The sequence below is a fragment of the Macrobrachium rosenbergii genome, unplaced genomic scaffold (genome assembly GCF_040412425.1).
Source record: "Macrobrachium rosenbergii isolate ZJJX-2024 unplaced genomic scaffold, ASM4041242v1 171, whole genome shotgun sequence".
Lineage (NCBI taxonomy): Eukaryota > Metazoa > Arthropoda > Malacostraca > Decapoda > Palaemonidae > Macrobrachium > Macrobrachium rosenbergii.
In genome coordinates this window covers 52,703-76,393 of record NW_027100729.1, presented here as the reverse complement: position 1 = coordinate 76,393, position 23,691 = coordinate 52,703, and the positions used below count along the sequence as shown (strand labels likewise).

The following is a 23,691-nucleotide window of genomic DNA, read 5'->3' as shown; positions in this document are numbered from 1 at the left end:
ATATATATATATATATATATATATATATATATATATATACACTACATAAAAACAAGCTTTAACACACACACACATAAATAAAACTGTATATATATATATGGATATAATATATATATATATTTATATATATATATATTGCATATAAATATATATATATATATATCGTATATATATATATATATATATATATATATATATAAATATAATTATATATATTGTCATGATGCGTACCAAGTGCCTGGTTACTTACAGACATTTAATTTCAAAATTCAAAATTTACCCCACTTCAGCCAGATACCTGAACTCTCATAACAATAGGAAATTACGACTGAGTACTCTAAAAGTAACAATGATCTCTTAAAAAAACCTTTTAATCGCTTAAAAAAATCAAACTCAGTTTATCAGAATATGTGTGAGGTATCAACAATTAAACTACAACAATTCTAGAATAAAAGGGCATCACTCCATCAAATAACTTTAACTGTTTCCTTGACCTTTTAGCAAAACTAGAAGAACAAAACATGTTTATCACTTTGCCTTATGCACACACAATTAATCCTACTCACTGGTGGTCAATACATGAAACACTGTTTTTTCTAAAAGTATTAAATGCAAATTTTTATTTTTAAATTCAAAATTTTTAATTAGAATTCACAATCTGAAAAATTTACTATTACTTGAAAATAACACAGGATTTAATTAATTTTTGAATTAAATTATGAAACCAAACCAATTCACAAAAACTGTAATTTATCAGGAATTTAAATTAATCAAGCTAAATTTAAACTATCAAGAATCACTTAAGATTTGAAAAGAAAATCTTAATAAATAAAAATTAAATTAAGTATGCAATGTTAAATCACCAAGAAATATTAAAAATGCTACGTAAATAAATGTTACATCATAAACATAGAAAAAAATGTGAAAATATGAAGAGAGTGCAAACACAAGAGAACACAGAATTCCACAAAAGATTTATCAATAATAACTTCACTGAGGCAAAATTTCCCTAACTTATTATACCATGGTATTAATAAGTAAAATTCACGTTACTTTACATAAACTTGTGAAAACCTTTGTAAAATCCCTTTGTAGCTGCACTAATTTCAGGCAAAACAGCTAAAATATCGTCAAATACCTATACCACTTTAAAGGAGTATAAATGATATTAGGTATGTTGACGATATTTTAGCTGTTTTGTCTGCTGGTATTGATGTAAATGATTTACTCTCTAATTTGAATAACCAGGTACCATCCATTAAGTTTACGTTAGAATTAGAAAAAGACAATTGCCTCCCTTTCTTAGATGTTTTAATACATAGAGAACCATTTCAGTGCAAATTCAGTATTTATAGGAAGCCAAGCAACAACTTGACTTATGTTCATTTTTATTCAGGCCATCACCTTAACATCAAAACATCAATTTTTTCCTCTATGTTTTTATGAGCTTTGCGCATCGTCAGTCCCAAGTATTTGGATCAAGAAATTGAATACATAAGAAAAATAGGACAGATTTATGTTATCCTTCACATATACTAGATATTTGTTATAACAAAGCCGTTAAAAGTTTTATAGTGAAAGTAACATGAAGAAAGAAACCCCTAAGAACATTCTTAGCTTGCCTTATTTTAGTGGTTTGAAAACGTAAAATCATTGTTAAAACCTTTTAATGTCAACCTCGTTTTTTCTTATAATAACACACTCAAAAGAATGTTAATAAAAAATACCTAAAGAAAACAACAGCATAATATATAAAATTCCATGTTTGGACTGCCCTCTTTTTATATTGGCCGATCTAGCAAAGATTTAGATGTACGTATTAAGCAACATAAGTACTCAGTCAAAACTGGACAAGCATCCATTGCTATATTCATTCATTTAAGTGAAAACTCTCACAGGATAAATTGGACTGAAAGTTCAGTGATTGCCAGATCGAAAGATTTCTCTTCAAGAAATCTATTGGAGTCTGCTATTATCCAGCTTACTTCCAGCTGTAATTTTAACCTTAGCCCTGGCATGTATTATTTAGACCCTGTATTAGAAAAATGTTCAAGAATGACCTAGAAGATAAAATCACTGACTTAATTACAAGTTAGTTACTTGATATATATTTTCTACGTATCCGTATGTTTAATATAATTTTTTATTTGTAAAAATGTTCATCTTGCATAACTTATTATTGTTTACAAAAAAGAGAATTATTTTGTTGTACTAGTATTTTTTGGGTGGTTAGTCACGACCCTGTATAATCATTTAATTGTCCTGTCCCTGCTTCTGAACGGTTGATCCTAATCCTTTGGAAAACCTCTTAAATATTTAGCCCTGTTTTGGCAGTTCTACTAATTCTTCAATTGTGTTGGATTCCAGGTACATATGTTTCCTTTATAATCCCCATCTGTCATTTATATGAGCTTTCTTTGTAAACTTACTTTATATTTTTCAGTCTGCTAAGTAACAGACGTAAGTGTCAAAAAGGCCTCTTTACACTCCAGTGTTTCCGTTTCCTTCGTGGATTTTATCTTTATTTATATATTCATCACGTTCCATATTTTCGTGATTCATAAATATATATATATATATATATATATATATATATATATATATATATATATATATATATATATATATATATATATAAATAATATACATATATACTGTATATACATGCATTTATTATTACCACTGAACATTGTACTCAGTGCATGTAACTGTATGCTATGATGTTGAAAAGTTAGTTAATTCTTCTTTCTTTTTTTCTATAATTATATTGTGACATTTACCCCTTTAATTTTCACCATGTATAATCTTGTGGGGTGGGGGGGATGTACGATATGTGCTGTCAACTGATAAGAAGCGGCAACCTGCAACGCAACTGCGAGTTAGTTGGCTCTCTGTTCTCTTACAATAAATGTCACTGTGGAATGTCGTCTCATTGCAAACCCAACACTTACCAAATGAAACTTGAGCAAAAATTCCAATATAAACATAACATAATCCAGGATATTTATGATTATGTTGTATATAAACTTATATTTTAGACAAAACCAAACGTTTGTTGCCAATGTGACTGAGATACACCTTCTAGGAGGCTCTAGCTTTTGTGTATTGTCAATATTTGTTCATCGGAATTCCTCTCATAGATTTACGATTTTCATCTACATATATCTCAGACGAAAATAAACAAATATATCATCCAAATATTTTAAGATATTATATTTTGCAATTATAATACTTTTAAACTAAATATAAAGTATCCATACTACAGTTTTTCAATGTTTGTGACATCATGGTTGGGCTCCAGCTATGACATCATTCATCATGTACATTGACGTAGAAATCCCATGAAAGCAGCAGTGATTGTTCTCTACTCGTTAATGCCAACATATTTTGGACTGAAATATTACCTTTCTGTATCTTCACTCAACGAAAATCTCAGATTCCTCAGCAGTGGTTGGTGGTAACTTGTGATGTTATCATCCAACAGCCAATGAGCACCGGCCCTTTCCTACCTGTTTGTGAATCACATAAGGAAGGAGGGAAGACTGTAATTCTGTCTATATACAGACAGATGGTTCAGTTGCACGCAGCAGGGTGTTGGGCAGTCAGGTGGTTGCTGCCCTCAAAGGGAAGAAGAAGAAGAAGAAGAAGGAATTGAATGCATGGCTACTTCTGGGCACCTGAGTTCTAAATCTTAGCAGCACGTTCAGGACATGGGATAGATGCCCAGTGCAGACCAAAGCACACAAATAAAACCACACAAGGATGAGGATGAGGTGGTCTGGGAGAACATGAAGATGAATGAAATGACTGATCTATGAAAGAAAGAGAGAAAGAGAAAAGACTGTTTGTTTTTTCCCCTCAAGGCATTGTCTGTCGCCTGGATTATCATTGTCTGTCGCTTGGTCTAGTGGGCTGAGAAGTGTCCTAGGAGGAGCAGTAGCTTTGACAAGGTAAAGATTGTCAACTCCTGACGATTAGTAAATTAGTTTCTGTGTGGTCTGCGGGTATATAGTTCACAAGAGGTGTCAGCTGAGTTGATTAGGAAATTTGACGAGAGTTCATGGCGTTCATTGACATGGACTGTGTAGCTGCGACTTCTTATTGTTGCAACCATTCAACTTGGCCAGTCGCACTGTTTGCCACCTGGATGGTTATTGCTCCCGTGCTGATAAATATCGTTCAGGTTGACGCCCCTACACATACACACTATTGTGGTTAGTATCACTGGTCTCATTACCTATACAGCAACATTTATAGGATGTCATTAGAAAAACCTGTTATCAAACCTATTAAATCTTTGTATGTTTTCAATTTTCATGAATTTTTGCATTAATTACAATAAGTACAAGGGATTTAGGATCTGCAATGTTACTGTGGATAAAATATCTTTAGATGATAGTCAGTAAAAAATCTGAGTGTTTGAAATGAGTGTTTTCACCCTTTGCAGCAGAGAGAGACCTCCAAGTTCTGGGAACTCCTTCAGAAGGAAATAAAGTAAATTCTTCTTCTTCTTCTTCTTCTTCTTATTCTTCTTCTTCTTCTTCTTCTTCTTCTTCTTCTTCTTCTTCTTCTTCTTGTGCCTCCTGACGGGCGTCTCACTCTCACCCACTGTAGGTGACATACATGCGGTGGTGGTGGTGGTGGTGACAGTTAGTGACAAAAGCCATAAATAACATTGCAGTGTTCTGTCTCTAGCAGCAGAAGGTGTCAGTCAGAGAATTTACTTTTCCTTCAAAGAAAGCAGCAGCTACATCTCTTTTGCCTTCCTGCTTTTATTGTCATGGCTTATAAGACTAGACTGGTTTTGCCTTGACTGGTTGATTGCTTGCTTGCTTCCTTGAGGGGGGAGTGTGGTCAGTCTACTATTCTTTCAGACATACTTATTGTTGTTCCAGTCATTAACAAAACAAAATCTTAGTCCATAATCAACAATCAAAAGAAGGGGAGGGGGATGGGATGATTTCACAGAATGAACATTTCCCATAAATGAGAACATTCTTATACAAAATTGGCCAATCCAATATAATATGAAATAACCAGTTTATTTATTCAGCGAGTAGTTCTGAATAGGAATGAATAATTTAAGATGACTTTTGTCAGTAGATTTTCCCAGTCCATTTTGGAAAATCTCTAAAAATGGCGACTTCTGACCAAAGCCTTTTTTCTTATATTATTGTATTTTATTAAGTGTTTTCTTCTCATACAGACAAACAGACCTTCTGACCTTCATAGAATCAGTCTGTTTCTGTCTTGGCTGTTCAACTCCTTCAACTGTTGTTCTTGTAAAACAATAGCTTTGTACTTAGTGTTTGGATCAGTATAATTAGTCCTTTAGAAGAGACTGAAAAGCGGAGAGAGAGAGAGATCATTCATCACGAAATAATAATAATAATAATAATAATAATAATAATAATAATAATAATAATAATAATAATAATAATAATAATAATAATAATAATAATAATAATAGTACGGAAATAAAATGAAACACGTATAATACCACTCAGAACATCTTTATTTTAGAATGATTATGAGAGTTAAAATCAAACTCAAAATTTGCTTCAATTGGAGGTATAAAATCACAGAATAAGGCCACAGGTGGCCACCTTGACCTTTTTAATGTCTGGATACTTCGAGATGGCGTCTTTCAGGACTTCCAGTCCTTCCTCCACCATCCCGAAGCAATCTCTTCTTCTCCAACTGTGACAATCTCTGGTGACGATCCAAAACCGAGAAGCTCTTTTATATGAGATGATTCCCCTCACATCTCCCGCCTTCCATGGCGTCCATTTATAGATCTCGCTCTTCATCTCCCTCTGCCAATCTTCCCCCGATGAAAGCACTGCTTCAGTTGATTTGCCTCCTCCTCCTCCTCCTCCATGGGACACATATTTACCCATATCAATATGTTCACCAGCTTCACCCTTATTCTTCACACCTAAGACCTGAGAGTTGGCATAAGAGGGCCCCATCCCTCCCGCACACATATACAGGAAGTTGAGACCCTTCATGCCATTCTCAGTGACCCTGACGATGACCCTCCCCAGGTGGGTGGATTCATATGTCAAATCCAGGAACGCCCTTGGAGGAGAATAAGGAGAAGGAGAAGGAGACCCTTGCATCAAGGACTCAAGCTGTCAAGGGGAAGGGGGAGGATAATCATTAGAACAATAATCAAAATTATTTCATCCTTATTTTTAATATTATTACTGGTTGCATAAACAGGAATTTCCAAAGACATGGAGATGGACATGAAGAGCAAAAGAAGAAGAATAAGAAGAGGTTGATTAAAATGCCAAAGGACAAAGAAAGGCCAAAAAAGTCTATTGTGGATGAAACCCCTGTGCAGGAAACTTCCACAATATTATTATCATTAGCTCTTTATTATCCTCCTACACCGAAGGCTCATCAAACACTGTACCACACAACTCCATCTGTCTTGGGCTCCTCTTCTTCCACATTCTTCTTCTTCTTCTTCTTCTTCTTCTTCTTCTTCTTCTTCTTCTTCTTCTTCTTCTTGACTCTTTTTACAAAACCTGTCGTCCTCCTCCATCCTCTCCACATGACTGAACCATCGCAAAATACAGTAATCCATCTATACTACATAGACAATTCAGCTCTACATCTTCCACCTTTCTCTTTCATTCATATTCAGCATTAACACTTCACTTCCATAAACGGAGACTTGGCTCAACAATGCCTTGTCATTATCCCACCTTGGCCTCTATAGAGAGTATAAGCTTCATCCCTATCTTTTGCACATATCCTACTTCCTTCTTCCTTCCTTCCTTACTTACTTACTTCACCTATTCTGTGACTCACCTGTTCCCTCATCCTGCCAACATCCAATATATCTACTCAAAAATACCAAAGCAGATCATCCATTCTCCCAACATCCATCTACTCTTAACTTTCTCTTCTTGCAAACACTTCCAGATTCTCTCACCAGTTCCTGCAGTTTCTCTTCACTATCCCTCATCATCAGTATTGCATCATCTGTGAACATGAGTTATTCCACACAATCTGTTCAAGAATGATTTTCTTACCACCAATTTTGCACCAACATCTGCTGCTGTCCTTTCCATGTTTGCACACATTGCCCTTTCACCTTTGTCTCTCTCACTCAGTGCCAAACCATTCTGCTTGCTTTCCCTCCTTAAACAAATCTGCTGTTGTTATTCTTTCCCTTACCGTCTGCACCACATCCATGCTCATTCAGATCCCCAAGTTGCAGTATCTTCTCTTTTCTCCATACAATGTGACCTTGGTCAGCCAGTGCTGGACTCACATTCCTTATCAAGAACTGTTCATGATGTTCATTTCAGATGAAGAAATTCCTAACACGATAGTGAACGTAGACAATGATTCCTTAAGGATTATGAGCCATGGAAAGGAACCCTACTCATATCCTCATAGGAATAAGCTTACCTCTATGACAAAGCATCCTGGTGGGAGCCTTCCTTCTTCAAGATGATTGATGTATAGTTGGTTGTTGGACTCAATCTTGACTGGGGCCATCCTGAGTTTCCCTTTGATGGTCATCACGACAAATATCTCTCTTTGGGTATCCCCTCTCAAGTGACCACGAGGACTTCGGAGGTCAGTTACCTGAGGAAGGGTTCCTTGATTGAAAATCTTTCAACCAGTTGAGGTTAGAAGCTATTAAGTTTCATTAAAAATATATTTAGATTTGGTAACATCCCAATCAATTGAAAGGGTAGGCATTTAATAATGCTTATGATTGTTTTCCTATACAAACACATTACTGCATGATAATCTTCCCTGTGTGTTAGCACAATCTCTAGACATTTCCTAGAAGAAGAAGAAGAAGAAGAAGAAGAAAAAGAATAGTTCCCTTTTCCACCTGTCTGAGTATGAAGGAAGGAGAGCACCCCATCTGTGGGTTTTATGAAAAGATCAGCTTTGGTTCTGAAGAAATTTATTTGTTTCATCACAAACATTTTACTTTGAGAGAACCTGAATAGCTGTTTAGGAGGGAAGGAATCATTGCCCTGAGGATATCACTAACCAGGCCACTTGACTTAGTGAATCCTAGGGTGAGGTGAACAGTACCAACAGACTGTGGAGGCTGATATGGGTCATGAAATGGAAGGATCCTTGTTAGCAAGGTTGTGACTTTATAATTCAAGGCTGGTCAAAGTAGATTAAAAAACCAATAACTCACTGAATTGAATGAACATCCACATTAGTTTCAGAAAGCTACTGAAATTGACATAACCCTGATCTCACTATCACTAATCTTCACTTGCAATACAACACACTCAGTTATGGGGACAATTAACCATTAAAACGACCTGTCCCAGACAGAATGATATAGCACTCTTATTGATTTCCCATTTCACAGCTGCTATGGATAAAACAGACTCTCTTTTTCATAGGATTCCATCCTCTTTACATAATGCACGATGGGTCTGACTGGACTTTGAGCAAGATAACTTTCTTTACTTCCCTGCTGGAGTGGTAAGGAAGGAAGGAAGGAAGGAAGAAAGGCAGGAAGGAGTGATGAAGCTTGGAGAGGACTTGGGGTGAAAGGAAGAAGTGGTCGTCTGTGTCTGGACTACAAATCCTCCTTTGGTAAAGGAGATACCAAAGCTCTCTCTATCAGATCTTAGAACATGTCCCTTAGCTTAGTCAGGCATGAAGTCGACATACTCGAAGGGCTGAATCACAAGCTAGCAAAAATACAGTCTTATATGTTGTTAAGTCATTAAGGGAAGCCTGATCTAGGGGCTCATGTACCTCATTGGAAAGGGATGTGAAGGTGGAGGAGCAGAAGTATGAGAGAAGACTTGAACTTATACAGGTTTCACTTCATCAGCAGGAATCAGGTTCTGTAGTATGGGGGCAAGAGGAATTACTTACTGAAGGAGTTCCTGCCTCTCCTAAAGAGTCATTCTCATCAAATTCTGGGAGGGTTAATCAAAGCAACTGCTGACTCTGATGGCGCAGGGTGAGTCACATTTAGCAGTTACAAAGCTGAATGGTTAGACACAGGTTACCTTTGCGGGTGGTTTGAGGCAGACAAGTGGTTATTAAGAGACGGGCTGTGCACCTGTACAGAGGATCTGAGCAGGAGAATTTAGAGACCCAACATCAGAGGGAGAGGGTTGGTGTCTTCCACAAGAGCCTTTGGCTCCAGAGAAGTGAGACCTCTGGAAGGCATAAATAGTATGAAAGTGGCCAGAAGGCCTTACTGTCCCAGACACAGAAGACTCCAAAGTGCTACTTCAAGTGTCAGAAGGTGCTTTTGTGGTGCTTAGTACTATGGCAGGGGACAAGTGCTGTTGGGTGTGCAGGAGTGGTGCCATGTGAATGTTAGTGCCGGAAGGAGTGGTGGCATCAGAAGAGAGGGTGTAAAGTGCAAGGCAAGGGAATGCATGGATCTCCACACTTGTCCTGATTTTTGCCAAGTAGTGAATCATATTTTAATAAGAGGAACAAAATAGTTGATGAACCACTCCCCAACACCACAAAGTGGAAGAGTAAGCAGAATGATAACTTGGAATGGAATAGTAAGCAGAATGATATCTTGGTATGGAATAGTAACTTTTAAAGGTGGGAATGAACAAAGAAAACACAAGATCTCTGAAGGAGATGGCAGAAGTGTTGGGAACATCACACACACACACACACACACACACACACACACACACACAGAACGGCCAATTTCCCCAGCAGGGGCACCCAGAGATCCAGACGCATCCTCAGACAAGTGGAAAGGAAACTCTTCTTCCTCTTATGTGGAGTGTCTGGAAATTGCGCTGACTCTTAGGATAGACTTTTGTAAAGTGATGGGTGTTTGAAACAAATTAAACGTTATCATCTCATTCAGTTACAATTAGCTTGAGTTTATTGAATAGACGTTTCTCAGGACAATTTTTTCAGGTTTTTGATTTCCTGTGGAAGAAAAGACTCGATGAACTTACCGTAATTTTCATTATAGAATCTCTCTCCTCCTCTTGTTCTCCTTCCTCTTGTTCTTGCTCTGTTTCTTGTTCTTGCTCTTGTTGTTCTTCCTCTTCCTCAATCATTCTTCCTATTACCTCCAATGCATTTTCCAAATTAATTTTCATCTTGAGAGAGTCCTGGAAGACAAATCCAAGAAGACAGATTATGAAGAGTATCTTGCAATTGCAATTAGGGCAAAGAGATTACAGAGATTATTCTGATTAATAGGACTCTCAGAATGGATGAAATCATAGATATCTACAAAACTAGAAAAGAACTTGTATTATAAATTCATGGATAAGGCCAGAATTGGCTGATAATATGGGCATATTCTGAAGATATCTTAAGCCGTAGGATGAGTGATACAGTGAAGTAAAAAAGCGATGATCCTTTTCTTGAGCAGTGTTTGAACCAGGAGAGAGAGAGAGAGAGAGAGAGAGAGAGAGAGAGAGAGATCAGACACACCTGCTTTATGTTGTGTTTATCCTCCTGAAAAAGTTGCTTTATTTCATTGGCTGTCTCATCAACTTCATGAAAAACCTTTTCGGCCTCGTCCATAGGACTTTCACCAGAAGCAAAGTCAGTTGCTGCTTCCAATTTGTCTTCTAAGTCTTTCATTGTTTGTAGCTTTCCTTTAATGATATCCAACTTGTCCATCAGCAATTTATTATCTCGGGCAATATTGCTCCAAGTCTCTTTACTGGAAAGCTTTACCTCTTCCAGTGTTTGCATAAATCCTTCAAGACCTTTTCTCATCTTATTGCTGCTTTTAATGCGATCCTTAACCTCAGCCTCCATTTCTTGGCAAAGTGATAACATTCTCCCTGGAATCCTGAGAAGTCTTCAGAAAGGGTTTCTTTGGTCTTGTGGATGTAATTTTAGATCCTACGTGCTTGGATGCAAGTTGCTTTGCGACATCAAGGATGTCTCTGTTAATCATGAGGTCTTCAGCTGAATTGGCTGTGAATTTCACTCTGCAGGAAGGACAGCGCATCTTTTGGGTCGAGATGAGCTCAGTGATGCAACGGCCACAGAACACGTGGGTACAAGGGAGGATCCTCGGGTAGTGATCGTCATTGTATGTATTACAGCAAATGTCACACTCCAGGGGATTGGGCGCCTGAAAAGAACACAGAAATCAGTGATCCTTCCAGATGCAAGTGCAATCTTACACAAGATTATCTTCCTTGCTAAAGAAAATGATTGCTATCAATCACTCAAAGGTCTGACCCATAGGATTTGAAGCTGTTTGCCTAAAGCTCTTGTTATCTAAAATGCAATATCAGATGTAAACAATGAAATTATTATAGATCTGAATTCTTTTGGAATTGGAACAATTCACTGAATAGCATTTTGGTTTTTCAGATAACTTCATTCATTTGCTCACCGGACTGATCACATTTCTCATTGCTAAATTTGCCTCTGGGAAATAAAGCAGTTTGTTTGTATACTTTTTTTATTCCTGATGTGATTTTGAGGAATTTGATTCCATTTCTGACAAGTAAAGTTCACACGCAACTATCACATGCAACCAAAGTGGGAAACCATTGTGAAACACAGGGATGCACAGTAACCTAACTTAACCTAACGTAAGGTGCCAGGTCCCGGCAGGAGTGGGTTGGGGGTTTTACACCTACCAAACTACCACCCAACCTGACCCTACAGAAATGGTTCCCGTTGGGGTCTTTCATCACTGGTGGAAACGATCGGGTTGGAAGTGAAGGCCAAATTCGTCAAAATAACATCAGAACTATAAAAGAAATTCCATGTTTTGTTTTCCAAAAGATGGCTTAACTGACTCCGTGACAAGAAATAATGCTTTTCCCAATTTCTATAATACTGATGTAACTAAAACCAGCACTCACACTACTATTATTAGAGTGATTATTATTCAGAAGATGAAGAACTATTCGTATGGAACAAGTCTACAGGGGCCACTGACTTGAAAGAGTATGGTGCTCGTTAGAAAGTAAGAGAGGGTAAAAGGAAATACAAAAAGATCTCACTTAATAAAAAGAAAAAAAAATAATTAATAAACAGATAAAAAATGTAATAAAATGTATTAGGGCAGTAACGCATTGCATCTCTACTTGAACTTCTGAAGTGCCAATTGCACAATATCCTCAGGGAGACTGTTCTACCGTCCAACAGTGTGAGGGATAAAGGACCACTGTAACTAAGAAGTTCAACAGCAAGGAACATTTACTGCATATTGGTGCTGCTATTCAGCAAATCTGGTTGCTCTCGGCAGATGAAGGGGATCAGGGATCAATTGTGAAAGTGAAATTCTCTGTTGAAATACAACTTACGAAAAAGTGACAGATGAGAGACCATCCGTCGATGGTCCAAGTTATAACTGCTACTATTAAGAAACAGAAACCTACCACCACGAACCACTCTTAACTAAAATAGATAGAACAATGACAAAACAATGATTGAATAAGTTGCTAAACTGGAATGAAACTTCCAGAAACATTGTGATGCCAGTGTTGTGAAGTTACAAATGCAGGAATGAATGGAATTATGTAGGAAACTTTGAAAAGAAGGATCTAGGAGACATGATTTCACCACTGGACTTGTGCAGTTGTTCTAAGACTTTGCAACTGATACAGGATGGTATTTTGGGCTTCAGTAATTGATGGTGATTTTGCTATCAGAGAGAAAGGTCTTGGATTTGTCTGTAATAATCAGCAGACAGGGTTTCTTGGTTTGATGAATTTAATACTTGTGTTCAATCATAACTGTATTATCATTTATTCTTTAACTCAGTGATTAATTGGATATATTGACCTTATCTGTCCCTTCTTAGATAATAGCCCTTATACGACAGTGTTTCCTTGGTGTTCCCTTCCTTCCTCTGTGTTCTCTTCACTAGCACGATTAGAATCAAAGGAAAATCTTCTACTGAGTAACCAAGTGCTTATCTTTCCTCTAGATCTCTCCCTGCTCTACTCTCTCTTTTTACAGGTACTTTTTTCAGCAAATGTTCCCCTGAAGTGAAGGATACACACCTTCTCCTTCCACAGACAATCAATACACCCATCAGTCCACCACATCACACATCCCAAATCACCCCACAGCTAATGCTGCAGCATTCTTCTTGGACCTTTCCCTTCTCCAGACATACCTTATGCATCAAGGTCAGCAACCAAATCACTCTTTCACGACATCTCATTTGTAATCCCATCAACTGCTGGTGCCTTGCCACTCTTCAGCCTCTTGATTTTCCTCCTCACTTCCACAAGCATTCTCCAAATGATCTCAACCCCTCACACTCTAGTCTCATTGAACTCTGCCCCTCTTCTGTTTCCCTCAATCAACAGAGCTTCAAAATGATCACTCCATCAGCCCAGGACTTCATTCCCTTCAGACAGCATTTGTCCCTTTGCCTCTTTCGTGATGACTCCATTTGCTCTTTCAGCTTTCTCTCTGCATTGACTTCCTTGTTGAGACACTTCTTCTTGTTCTCCCTAGAGTCCTCCTTCACATTCTCCCCCTCTTTTATCTCTCTCTCTCTCCCTCACATTCTTCTTGGTCACCTGATCCCTCCTCCTGCATTCCTATACATGATCTTCCCTTCTCTGTTGCTTCTTTCTTCTTCCCAAATCTTCCCATTTCCTCATCCCGTCACTGAGTGGTTTTATTCTCTCTTCCTATTCTCTTGAAGCCACAAGGACTTCCTGTTGACCCTATGACCACATCCTGGGACTTTCCACACTCATCATGACACTTACACTTGTTGGACTCGTATTCTTATCAGCTACATAAGACCTTGTCCTTTATCTCCTTATCACTGGGGATTCCACATCATATGATGGGCACCTCGACCAGGTCACGTGGCTCCTCTGATAAGGACTTTTGCTCCCGGCCCTTCTCTGTGTGTGTGTGTGTGTGTGTGTGTGTGTAGTCAATACATACCACCACCCCGTTTCTCTCTCTCTCTCTCTCTCTCTCTCTCTCTCTCTCTCTCTCTCTCTCTCTCTCTCACGGTCATGCGTTAGCCACGAGGCTGAGAGAAAGCAAAAATTCTCACACACAACTTTTCTGGGATAACTCCATCACCATTATCGACATCTATATTGTATTGTTATTATTATGGTACAACATTGCGTCTTCTATTCAGTTATGCATACCTATTTCATGATAATATTTTTTGTATTTATATATATGTAATTTTGCATCTGTGAAGAAACACAAATGCTCAGATTTAATTCTCTCCTTGATCTGTCGAGAGGACAAGACTACATTGCGGCTCACACGAGCTATTGACCTGTACGAAGATTCTGTGAATAAATCAATTAACGTCCAGTCACTTCAGTCTCTTTGTCTTACCTCCCGCACGTCACTGCACAAACACAAACACACACACACACACACACACACACACACACACACACAAATTCACACACAATTAAATAAAACAAGCTTGATGGTCAAAATCATACCAATGAAGCTTATTTCAAAACTAGTCATTCTCATTGATAATAATAACAACAACAAGATTAATAATTATAATAATAGTACCTGTTACTCTGCGTATTTATATATATATTTTTTTACGATTTTACTTAGGGAATGCTTATCATGAACCAGTTATAGGCACTAAATGAATGATTTCGTTACTTATCTCAATACCTTTCTGGGATCTGACTGCAGTTGATTCAGAGAATGGTAAAAAACTAAGAAAAAGGGGGAATATAACTGAGCTGAAGGCTCTACTCACAAGGCAGTTGTAAGTGCTTACTTACAACTGCCATTAGGGTAAGTTTTAAAATTACTTATATTAACTTTAATAAATAATCAGAAGATGAAATGAACTAATCAGGCAGTTAAGGAATGAGAGATTAATTATGATACAAAACTGTGCACTGTGCTTTAAATTAAGCTTTTGGTAGCTTGGGTGCTTGGGAAGATGTAGCAATATATATAAATGGTTAAACAGATAGATAGATAAACACCTCAAGCATACATACATACATAACTGTGTTTGCAAAAGACGCTCTAATCGTGAAGGTATTTCCTCACCCAGTGACACCTTCTCTTATCAGACTTATGTTTTTATCAGCCACATGATTACAAGAGGTTGTTAAAAGGATACATTTTGGTGCATGAAGCCTTTTTTTAGATGGATCGCTTCAATTGAATATTATGTATGTAGGGTGTTGCTTAGTGAAGGCCAAGGAATGTGTGTGATAATTGTAGTGGCTGAAAACATTCGAGTAGGGGCTGATGAGACTTTGTGACTCACCAGAGGGCCAGATGGACCTCTTAAAAGAAACAGGAGATGAGAAGAGTCTTTGTGATTGATGAGGAGATGATCCAGAATCTCTTACCATTGTGACTGCTGATTCTGACTCTGAGGAACAGAGAATCCACAGAAAAGAAGGAAGGAAACAGATTCCTCAGGGTGGATGATGCAACCCTCAGGAGTCTTTTCACGAAGGACACCACTGGAAGCTGCCGACAACGACCAATGTATCACTTGCAGGGGAAATGATCACCTGTTGAGGGCACCCAGCTTTATATCTGCGTGCCCACCAGGAGCCGGCATAAAACCTTGCCCCAAATTAGTGGTCTTATCTCTTTGTCATTGGGGAATCCCGATCATATGACGTCACGACCTTTGTCACACCTCAGCCAGGCAAGGCAACGTGACCCTGATAAGGACCTTCGCTACTGCGTCTTCCTCTTTCAAGCCACTTTACAGAAGAGATGGAAGTTGTTCTTGCTATTGTGAATCACTCATGCCCTCATTTGGAGGGTCACCAGGTGAACTCCACAATGAGGAGAGGCAATGAGTCAGAACAGAAAACATATCAACAGAATTCCTGCTCTGCTGCTTCATTGCTTCATGAAATGCAGTTATTATCATAGCCACTTTCTCCGAGTATCTCAACAAATCATCCATTCTCCCATCATCCATTCATTCTCAAGTTACTCTTCTTGCAGACACTTTCAGAGTCTTTCACCAGTTCCTTCAGTCTCTCTTCACTATCCCTTGCTACAAATTGTAACTCACACTTTGTTTCCATCACAAGAACTATATATATATATATATATATATATATATATATATATATATATATATATATATATATATATATATATATATATATATATATATATATATATATATATATATATATATATATATATATATATATATATATATATATATATATATTGTTGTCATAGATCTGGAGGAAGGAATGAAAAGAGTTGACTAAGCACTCGTATATTTCCCACACCTCCTCAGGGTCACGAGATATAAAAAATCATTATTTGTTACAAAGACACCTCTGTGGCAGCAGTACATAAACATAAAAATTACCGAACTACTATTTTAAAACTAATTGTCTAAAATGTTGTTTACAAGTAGTTCATCCCATTTGTACATCCCGGGGCTGCTGTTGATCGAATCTACATGAGTTTTCTTTATTACACATGACTCAACAATGTTTCTTTTCGTGATGTCTTCACAGAACATGATCTCTTTAGCTTTTTTATACACAGTGAATTTGTGTTGTATATGAATCACGGTGATGTGATAAAAAGTCATAATATGGCTGCGTGCGACAAACGCATTACACGGTCAACATGGCAGAGGTGGGTGGATATCGTCTCTAAATACAAACACCCGAGTTCAACGGGGGATTCGTATGTGGGAGCCGATATCCACTTATACCTCACTTGCTGGCCGGATGGGTTAATGCGTCCACTGTAGTCCTGAGTTCTTGTCCTTCGCTGGTTCGAGCTCACGGGACGACGAACTTATTATCAACTAAAAAATTCCCCTTCAGTAACATACATGAAAATATATTATTTCCGAGGTAGAGCGAATTGGATATTAAAGGACGCTTGTAGCTTACTGATTGTATATGAATCACGGTGATGTGATAAAAAGTCATATATATATATATATATATATATATATATATATATATATATATATATATATATATATATATATGTGTATATATATATAGATATGTATGCAAACAACACAAATTCACTGTGTATAAAGTTCGTACTTCCACAGAGAACCTCAATAATAAGGAAGGTTCAAAAGAAGAGATTCTTTATCTCCAAGGTTTTAGAGGTGTCTCTCCCTCCATCCTCAGGGAACCAAAATAAAGAATGTCCACTTTTGAACCTTCCCTGGTATTGAGGTCTTCAGGAGAGAGATATATATATACACATATGTATAAAATCCAGGGATTATATAATTCCCTGTGGGGTTGTGGCTTTCCTGATGTGAAGACACTGAAACTTGTATATAAAGGAACAGAAAAGTACTGTGAACACACAAGATAGAAATGATATACTAATTGAATTTCGATCTGAGCAGATCAGCACACAAATAAAATTACACACACACGCAAGGTACCGAGTATTTGAAGAAACAATGATAGGCTCACCATTTGCAATAGCGGGAAACAAAACATTTGGAGAACATCAGTAAAGGCTCATTTTTGAAGGAAGAGTCAGGCCTCATGGGATCTGGTCAAAAGATCAAACTGCTTCTTCGCTCAGCTGAAGGACCTCGAGAGAGAGAGAAGGATTGCTGAGAATCCCCAGGCTGAAGAGAAAGAGGCAAAGGATTAGCCAGGACACCGTGGAGTGACACGAAGGACCCTGGACGAGATCGAGTGACAGAGGGTAACACACAGACAGACAGACAGGAGTCACAGGACTTCAGATCACACCCCAAGGCCCATCTGCAGGTGACAGCAGCAGGAGCTGTCGTGAGCTAAGAGCTGTATTGTTCCAGTGGTTCCTATGAAAACATGAGTGTAACGTGATGGTGCTCATCTATTTCCCTTTGATGCTTGTTGTGCACAGAATGATATTCTCAAGACCTCAGTTTGTTAGGGAGTGGCAGATTTTATCAGGGATGTTGTCAACACTCATGGTTTCTTTTCATTCTCTTCCATTCAGGTGTTTCAGCAGAAAGCCCAAATGGCAGAAGAGATAAGGCTTCCCATTTCAACGGCTGAGTGATAATAATATCTGGAGTCCTTTAGACTTTGATCAGAGAGCCTTTGCTGCTATCTGCTGTTCTTTGGGTGGGTGCATTTTGATAAGGTTGTCGATGTCACCTGATTAGCCCCAATTGCTACCTCTCTCTCTCTCTCTCTCTCTCTCTCTCTCTCTCTCTCTCTCTCTCTCTCTCTCTCTCTCTGACATTAAAGTCTCCTACCTGGGACTGTCTTCATGTCGGTTATAGATGACACATTTGTCGTATCCAATGACATGCTGGGGAGGTGGAGGGTTTGTGATGGTCCTGAAGAAGAAGAAGAAGAAGAAGAAGTAATTTGAAAGAGAGGGGTGAAAGAAGAAGACGATGTAAAGTCATTCATACTGAAGATTCCTTCCTTTCTTAGACCTCCCCCACTACCATTTCCCTCTTCCTTTCTGCTGCTCTTGGAGGGAGAGGAGGAGGAAGAGGAAGAGTACAAAGAGGAAGATGGTGGGGGAGGACTAGGAGGAGGAGGAGGCGGAGGATGAGGGGGAGGAGGAGGGGAAGAAGAGGAGGAGGATGGTACGAGGAGGAGAAGAAGGAGGAGGATGGTGGGAGGAAGAGGAGAGGAGGATGGTATGAGGAGGAGGAGGATGAGAAGGATGAGGCTGGTGGAGGAGGAGGAGGAGGAGGAAGAGGATGAGAAGGAGGAGGAGGAGGAGAAAGAGAAGGAGAAGGATGGTGAGAGGAAGAGGAGGAGGAGGACGGTGGGAGGAAAAGGAGGAGGAGGATGGTGGGAGGAGGAGGAGGAAGAAGATGAGAAGAAGGAGGATGGGAGGAGGAAGAGGAGAAGGAGGAAGAGGAGGAGGATGGTATGAGGAGGAGGAGGAGAAGGAGGAGGAGGAAGAGGAGAAGAAGGAGAAGGATGGTGGGAGGAGGAGGAGGAGAAAAAGAAGGAGGAGGAAGAGGAGAAGAAGGAGAAGGATGGTGGGAGGAGGAGGAGGAGAAAAAGAAGGAGGAGGAAGAGGAGAAGAAGGAGAAGGATGGTGGGAGGAGGAGGAGAAGGACGAGGATGGTGGGAGGAGGAGGAGGATGGTGGGAGGAAGAGGAGGAGGAGGATGGTAAGAGGAGGAGGAGGAAGAGGATGAGAAGGAGGAGGATGGTGGGAGGAGGAGGAGGATGGTGGGAGGAAGAGGAGGAGGAGGATGGTAAGAGAATGGAGGAAGAGGAGGATGAGAAGGAGGAGGATGGTGGGAGGAGGAGGAGGAGAAGAAGGAGTAAGAAGAGGATGGAGGGGAGGAGGAGAATGAAGAGGAGGAGAAGAAGGAGGAGGAAGAGGATGAAAAGGAGGAGGCTGGTGGGAGGAGGAGGAGGAGGAGGAGGAGGAGAAGAAGGAGGAGGAAGAGGATGAGAAGAAGGAAGATGGTGGGAAGAGGAGAGGAGAAGGAGAAGGAGGAGGATGGTGGGAGGAAGAGGAGGAGGAGGATGGTGGTAGGAGGAGGAAGATGGTAGGAGGAGGAGGAAGAGGATGAGAAGGAGGAGGATGGTGGGAGGAGGAGGAAGAGGAAGAGGAGGATGGTCTGAGGAGGAGGAGGAGGAGGAAGAGGACAAGAAGAATGAGGATGGTGGGAGAAGGAGGAGGAGGAGGAGAAGAATGAAGAGGAAAAGGAGGAGGAGGAGGATGGTGGGAGGAGGAGGAGAAGAAGGAGGGGGAGAAGGAGAAGAAGGAGGAGGATGGTGGGAGGAAGAGGAGGAGGAGGAGGAAGAGGATGAGAAGGAGGAGGATGGTGGGAGGAGAAGGAGAAGAAGGAGGAGGATGGTGGGAGGAGGAGGAGGAGAAGAAGGAAGAAGAGAAGGAGGAGGATGGTGGGAGGAGGAGGAGGAGGAGGATGAGGGAGAGCAGGAGGAGGAAGAGGATGAGGGGAGGAAGAGAAGAAGGAGGAGGATAGTGGGAGGAGGAGGAGGAGGAGGAGGAGGGAGTGCATATCCAATGCCAACTGGAGGGAGGAAAAAGACAGGTTACAATGATTGTATGAATGTTCATTCTAGGCTGGGGACTTCTGTCATAGTGCCTCTTCCTTCTTCCTTTCTCTTTTGGTGTCTTTTCGACACGCGATCTTTCTCTCTCTCTCTCTCTCTCTCTCTCTCTCTCTCTCTCTCTCTCTCTCACACACACACACACACACACACACCAGCCAGAGGTGCAGGCGGAGGAGCTAATGTTATAACTTCCTTTTTAATGCTCCACACAAACAGTTGTGTTTTGAGGAGCGAGGTGTTAAACCTTTAACTTGTCAACAATATTTCAAAGGATGTAGTCAGTTCGGTTCCCTTGTCGACATTTGTGTCCAGTTAACATAGAGGCTTCTGTAAGGGCCCATAAAGAACAATATTCTTTCTTGTTTTGATTTGGAGTTTGACTTATGTCAAGTTGTCCACTTGGTGAACCGACGGCCAATATCTTTTGAAGAGGCTCTCAGGGACAGTGCAGCTGAAGACCTTCCTGAACCAGTAACTCCCGAAATGTTCATTATGGCGTATGAGCTTCTTCACTCAATGTCGTTCCAGACTGACAACCTTTACCTCAGGAAGGAGAATTCGTCCCTTGGGCAATTACTGATAGATTTGAACAACTATTTAGGATTAAGAATACTCTTATACAGCAGATATTTATTATCGTGAGTTTATGTAGACGCAATTAAGACAAGCGGTTGACAAGACGGGTAGATATCACCTCATGACTCATCATCCTCGAAAAGTAGGTGACATTGTTTTGATTAAGGGAGATCATGTTAAGATTAATGAAAACCCTTCAGGTCGAATAAAGGAAACTTTAACTCATGAGATCAGGAAGACTACACATAATATAGTATTACCTGACAGATTTGTAAACTCCATATTAATCTAATGGCCTGTCTTTCCTTAGAGGATGATGGAGATGCAAAATCAAGGGATTTGCCTAACCTTGACAAATTACCTCCACCTTCTGAGACCTGAATGAGAGACTGCTGTGGAAAACGAAAGAAAAACTCCTGAAATGTTGAATAGATAAACTTTGATAAGTTTACCTATCTATCTATATTTGTATTTGGCAAAATCCAAAAACCCTTGTTTCTGGATTCCTTCCCCCCACAGTGTACCAAAATTCCTTATGGAATTTGTATTTTATGTAATTATATAGATTTTGTTTAATTAGCATAGTCACTGGTAGACAATCAGCTTAATTCTGACATATCCAACTGCCCCTTGGTTGTTAACAGCTCACTGTTCCCAGCAGCCAATCTGCTTTTGACCGAACCAGCCACTCGTGCTTTTGCTTTCATCCTGAGGTTGGCAGAAATGCAAGTCAGTTACGAAGGAGAATTTGATCGCAAAGGGTGTAGCAACTCTCTTACACTCTGAGCTCCAGTTTATCCTAAAGGAAATACAACAAGGCCTTTGAAGTGGCAAGTCCTTTCATCATTTAACACTGTCCAAAAGAAACTGCTTCATGGCAGTCTACCTCCACGTAAGCCTTCCTTCGTCCCAGGATGATATCGGTGGGTCTGTAAAACTCAGGGGAGTTTCTCTGTAAGTCCGAGAGCATTTGTAGGGACAATGCTTATCCCATATTCGATGTCTTCCGATTATCATCACTTCTTATATTTGTATAGCATTACGATTTTAAATGTTGTATACCTGTTATTCATACCTTGTATTTGTAATACGAAGCTTTCGTCCCCTTTCAGGGAAGTTACCTTAATTTTTGTGTATGTGGATATCAGTTTTGACTGTTGGTTTGTGTACATACGTTTGCCAAGGTATGCAGTTGGCTAAGTGTTATACATATCGCACTTATTGATATAGTTAATTTAAATCTCTACAGATATTTATTGTGTGGCGTGCAATCTGGTATTTCGTAGCATTAAAAGGTTTTAGAAGTTGCTGAGCTGAGTGCAGTTCCCACTTGCTTCACAATGAACTACCTTCTGTTTTAGCAGCCATTTCAACAGCCTCATTCTGCTCTACCTCTGGAACTAAATTGCATGTCTTCAGGCGACCCACGACATTGACCCTTTCTTTCTTGGGCTCCCAAGAAGAGGACGGTAAGAGAGAGCAAACTTTCTATCATGTACCAAACTCTCGGAGGCACAACAAGCGCCTTCTTCCTTATCTTTCTCTTTTAGAAAGTTCGAGGAGGAGGAGTGTTGTGATAAGCGATGATGTCAAGTATTGCAACAACATCTCTTCGTGATTTGTTACGATGAGGGAATATGATTGTAAGAGGGTTTGACAGGTCTGTCTGTTTGTCTGTCTGTCTCAATGGACGGTCATGAACAAATCCTTCCCTCCCGTCAGCCATAAGAAGAAGAAGAACGCTCCCATTTGAAGTTTGAAGAGACAAATAACATAATAGATAATGAGGCCTTGCCAGTTAGGCTCCTTATCTACAACTCTCTCTCTCTCTCTCTCTCTCTCTCTCTCTCTCTCTCTCTCTCTCTCTCTCTCTCTTGATAATAAGGCCTTTTTGAGAGAGAGAGAGATTTCCCTTCAGTCAGGAAGCAGCACCAATGACCTCATCAGTTCCTCTTCTTGTGAGAAGAGGAACTGTGAGAAGATCTCACAGGAACCGTCTACTGTCTTGTCCACTCCTTCCCTTTCATTCGCTCGTAATCATTATCATAATTGCTGTCCTCCTCGCCTGTCTATCTACCTTGTCTCCCGAACGTCACTGCATGCACACACACACACACACACACACACACACAACACACACACACACACACAAACACACACACACACACACACTTGGATCCTAAGCTCATTCACACGCCAACACACACTTCCAGACACAATTAGTTAAAACGAGCTTGATGGTCAAAGTCATAGTCTACTCTAGAAGCTCATTCCTAAGCTAGTTATTCACACTGATAATAATAATAATAATAATAAAACAAGAGTAGTAATAATGATAGTTACCACACTGAATATATATATATATATATATATATATATATATATATATATATATATATATATATATATATATATATATATATATATATATATATATATATATATATATATATATATATATATATATATATATATATATATATATATATATATATATATATATATATATATAGTATATATATATATATAGTATATATATATATATATATATATATATATATATATATATATATATATATATATATAGTAGATAGATACCTACATGTATACATACATACATACAGACATATCTGCGTTTGCAAGAGTCACACTTACCATGAAAGTATTTCCTCACCCAGTGACACCTGCACTATCAGCTGTGTGTCCTTATCAGCTACAAGATTATAGTGGTTTATTGCAAGGCTGCATTTTGATACACGATGCATGATTTTGCATGGATGCATTCAATTGAATGTTTTGTATGTAAAGTGTAGCTTAGTGGAGGCCAGGGAATGTCTGGGGTGATTGTAGTAGCGGAAAAAATTCGAGTGAGGGCTGATGAGACTTTGTGACTCACCAGAGGGCCAGATGGACCCCTTAAAAGAAGCAGGTGATGAGAAGAGTCTTTGTGAATGATGACAAGATGATCCAGAATCTCTTACCATTGTGATTGCTGATTCTGATTCTGGGGGACTGAGAATCCACAGGAAGGAAGGAAGAAGATTCCTCAAGGTGAGTGATGCAATCCTCAGGAGTCTTTTCAAGAAGGACATCACTGGAAGCAGCCGACGACGACCAATGTATCACTTACAAGGGAACTGATCGCC

The 23,691-nt window shown here is 39.3% G+C and overlaps 1 protein-coding gene across 1 annotated transcript; it reads right to left on the bottom strand.

The window, feature by feature from the left end:
• Positions 1 to 5,496: 5,496 nt before the first annotated feature.
• LOC136838206 (tripartite motif-containing protein 59-like) lies at positions 5,497 to 23,691 on the bottom strand. The gene is given in 6 exon segments (XM_067103079.1): positions 5,497 to 6,134; positions 7,429 to 7,608; positions 9,948 to 10,106; positions 10,435 to 10,776; positions 10,778 to 11,089; positions 23,527 to 23,691. Coding segments are annotated over 6 exon segments (1,659 nt in total). The 5' UTR covers positions 23,638 to 23,691; the 3' UTR covers positions 5,497 to 5,579.